Source organism: Mus pahari, chromosome 20, assembly GCF_900095145.1.
Source record: "Mus pahari chromosome 20, PAHARI_EIJ_v1.1, whole genome shotgun sequence".
Taxonomy (NCBI): Eukaryota; Metazoa; Chordata; class Mammalia; order Rodentia; family Muridae; genus Mus; species Mus pahari.
Window position 1 is genome coordinate 44,725,951 of NC_034609.1, and position 3,059 is coordinate 44,729,009.

Consider the following 3,059-nt stretch of genomic DNA (forward strand, 5'->3'; position numbering starts at 1 on the left):
ACATACAATAATAAATAAATCTTAAAAAAGAAAAAGAAAAGAAAAGACACATCTGGGGTTGTAGCCCAGCATGCGAAAGGCTCTGTGATGCCAACACACACACACACACACACACACACACACACACAGTCTTCAAATGGAAGCCCACTGGATTTAAAACCAAATGGTGAATTACTCTGAGCTGGAAGAGGGGACAGAAGAGGGTATAGGCTGTCCTCCTGATCCTGTCTCTGAAGTCTCCTAGCACAAAGAGGTGAGAGTCTCGTCGCATGAATTCTGTAAGTCACCTGAACTGAGGGTCACAGTGAAGCACCTGCAGTCCCTACCACAGGGGAGGCTGAGGAGGGACACGGCTTGAGCCCAGGAGTTCACACACAGTAAGATCTCATCTTGAAAACGAGACAAATAAATCCAATAAAACCTCAACTGCAAAGCATAATTGGAGGGGGTGGAGAGACAGCTCAGAGGCTGCAAGAGGACCAGGATTCGAACCTGCATTCCAGGTAACAGTGCTGCTTCTGTGGTTGGGAACGGGACGTTTTTACGCATTCAAGAACACATCGGTTGTTGGCTACCCACTTCCCAAGAGCTTCTCATCCTTTCCCAGGATACCTTTCCCAGAAAGCCATCCCCACCCCAGACCCTACACACGGCATTTTCTGTGCAGAGCCGGCATAGTGCACGACCTGATACCAGACCAGAGCCTGGAAGCATCGAGACCGAGCCTAGGACACTGGGTACAAAACCATAGGTAACATAGGAAGGAGACACCTGTCTCACCCAGTGATCTGAGCCATGGGCGGTGTGAGTGAGTGTGTGTGAGTGTGCTGCCCAGAACGTATGTACACACGACGAACACACACTGTCAGCCATGAGTACAGGAATGCGTACATGCCAGGTCAATGCATGGGCATCTGAACACACTGCTACACTTGCGCACACGGTTATGACTGTGCTGTGCAATGCACGTGCGCACAGCACACGTGTGTGTGTGTGTGTGTGTGTGTGTGTGTGTGTGTGTGTGTGTGTGTGTGGAGTGTGTGATTTAAGAGCCGTCACATCAGAAACACACACCAGTTCAAAAGTGAACACCTGTAGACACCCCATACTACAAACACAAGTAACAGAAGTCCACACCCTACATAAAACCACTTCAGGTGTCGTCAGCCCCAGCTTGCCGCTGCTAAGACTGGTGGTCTGTCTGGGTCACTTGTAAAGAGATGGCAGGCAGCTGGTGATGCCTGACAAGGGTAGGGGATGGCTGTTCCACCTGTGTGGCCTTGTCCCACCCCCTTCCCGGGGCAGAATTGAGGTGACACGTAGTGTGGAGTTACCTGGAGTGTCTTTCACATTCTCCAGCCTCTTCAACACCTAAAAGATGACAAAGTGGGTCAGTATGTCACCTGAAAGATGAGAAAGTGGGTCAGTGGGTCATCTAGTGACCCATGGTGTGTCTGTCTGTCGGGGAGTAATAGGGACTTGAGACCTCAGGGGAGAGGTGCTGTGGCTCCCGGTTCAGGGCTGAGTTCTTTTGCTGGGGACAGCCTGCTGCTCAGGGATGGAGCATCCCAAAGTGGAAGCCAGGAGCAGAGGAAGACGAGACCTCTAACTAGTCCCTAACACTAGGAAGGTCCTCTAGGTTGCGGGAAGGCTGGATGTGGGTAATCCCGGCCTTGTGGTCCCAAACTACCACTGTGGGGATGCAGGTGGTACCAGAGGAAGGAAACCCAGAGCCACAGCCTGGACACCACTGCAAGACTCAGGACAGGTGCAAGAGAAATGGGCACAGGTCATGTGACCTGGCTGGTTTTGTGTGTCAACTTGACATAGGCTGGAGTTATCACAGAGAAAGGAGCTTGAGTTGGGGAAATGCCTCCATGAGATCCAGCTGTGGGGCATTTTCTCAATTAGTGATCAAGGGGGGAGGGTCCCTTGTGGGTGGTGCCATCCCTGGGCTGGGAGTCTGGGGTTCTATAAGAAAGCAGGCTGAGCAAGCCAGGGGAAGCAAGCCAGTAAACATCATCCCTCCATGGCCTCTGCATCAGTTCCTGCTTCCTGACCTGCTTGAGTTCCTGTCTTGACTTCCTTTAGTGATGAACAGCAACGTGGAAGTGTAAGCTGAATAAACCCTTCCCTCCCCAACTCGCTTCTTGGTCATGATGTTTTGTACAGGAATAGAAACCCTGACTAAGACAGCATGAAAGGTAGAAAGAGGGAGGAAGGGACAGCAAGGAGGAAAAGATGCAGCACCCTGGGTACCAGATGCCCCTCACCCATCCTCACCCATCCTCACCCATCCTCACCCATCCTCACCCATCCTCAGAGAATGGGGCCCACACTTCCCAGCAGCCTCCACAAGACATGACCTTCTGCTCTCGCCACAGCCATCCAGGAGGAGGCCCTTGGACTCCTTCCCCCTCACTCAGCCCTGTCTCATGCCCTGATCCCCCTTTTTACCTTCTTCTGTGACCTCAGCCCCTGGGGCACCCAGTAGGGCATGACGGCCCTGTCCCTGGGCATCGGAAGGCGGCCCCCAAAGCAGTGGCAGGAGCACCGGCACGACCTCATGGCTCTGGGGACGTAACACCGCATCATCTTCGAGACCTACCAGTGGACGGTGGGAAAGGGTCGAGGGGGCACCAGGTATGATGGCACGCGCCTCTGGTTACAGGACTCAGAGGCAGGTGGGTCTTCTCGAGTTCAAGGCCAGCCTGGTCTACGTGGGGAGGCCCTGTCTTTAGGTGAGGGGGGGAGGCTAGAGCCCAGATATCAGGGCGCTCCCCTTGCACACACAAGGACCTGAGCTCCATCTCCAGCACCAGCAGGTGTAGGGGACAGGAGGATGGCTCAGCTGCCTGTACGCCTGTGTTCCAGCCCTGGGGCTCACAGTGAAGAGAGAGAAGTGAGTCTTGTAAAGGTTCCTCTCACTTCCACACATGTCCTTGTCACATGTGCTCACGCACATGCGCGCACACACACACATGTGCACACGTGCACGTGCACATACATCATAGTCAGGAAGGAAAGAAAGAAAGAAAGGAAGGAAGGAAGGAAGGAAG

The 3,059-nt window shown here is 53.4% G+C and overlaps 1 protein-coding gene across 3 annotated transcripts in view; it reads right to left on the reverse strand.

Moving 5' to 3' along the window:
* The window catches only part of C20H16orf95 (chromosome 20 C16orf95 homolog), a 9,778-nt gene that overhangs the window by 2,808 nt on the left and 3,911 nt on the right, over window positions 1-3,059 (reverse strand). For all 3 annotated transcript variants that reach the window (XM_029532679.1, XM_021220739.2, XM_021220740.2), the window contains exons 4-5: window positions 2,458-2,604; window positions 1,335-1,371 (exon numbers count right to left, since the gene is read on the reverse strand). In XM_029532679.1, coding sequence (XP_029388539.1) covers window positions 1,335-1,371; window positions 2,458-2,595 — 175 coding nt within the window. In that variant the 5' untranslated portion in view covers window positions 2,596-2,604. The remainder of the gene's footprint in view (window positions 1-1,334; window positions 1,372-2,457; window positions 2,605-3,059) is intronic.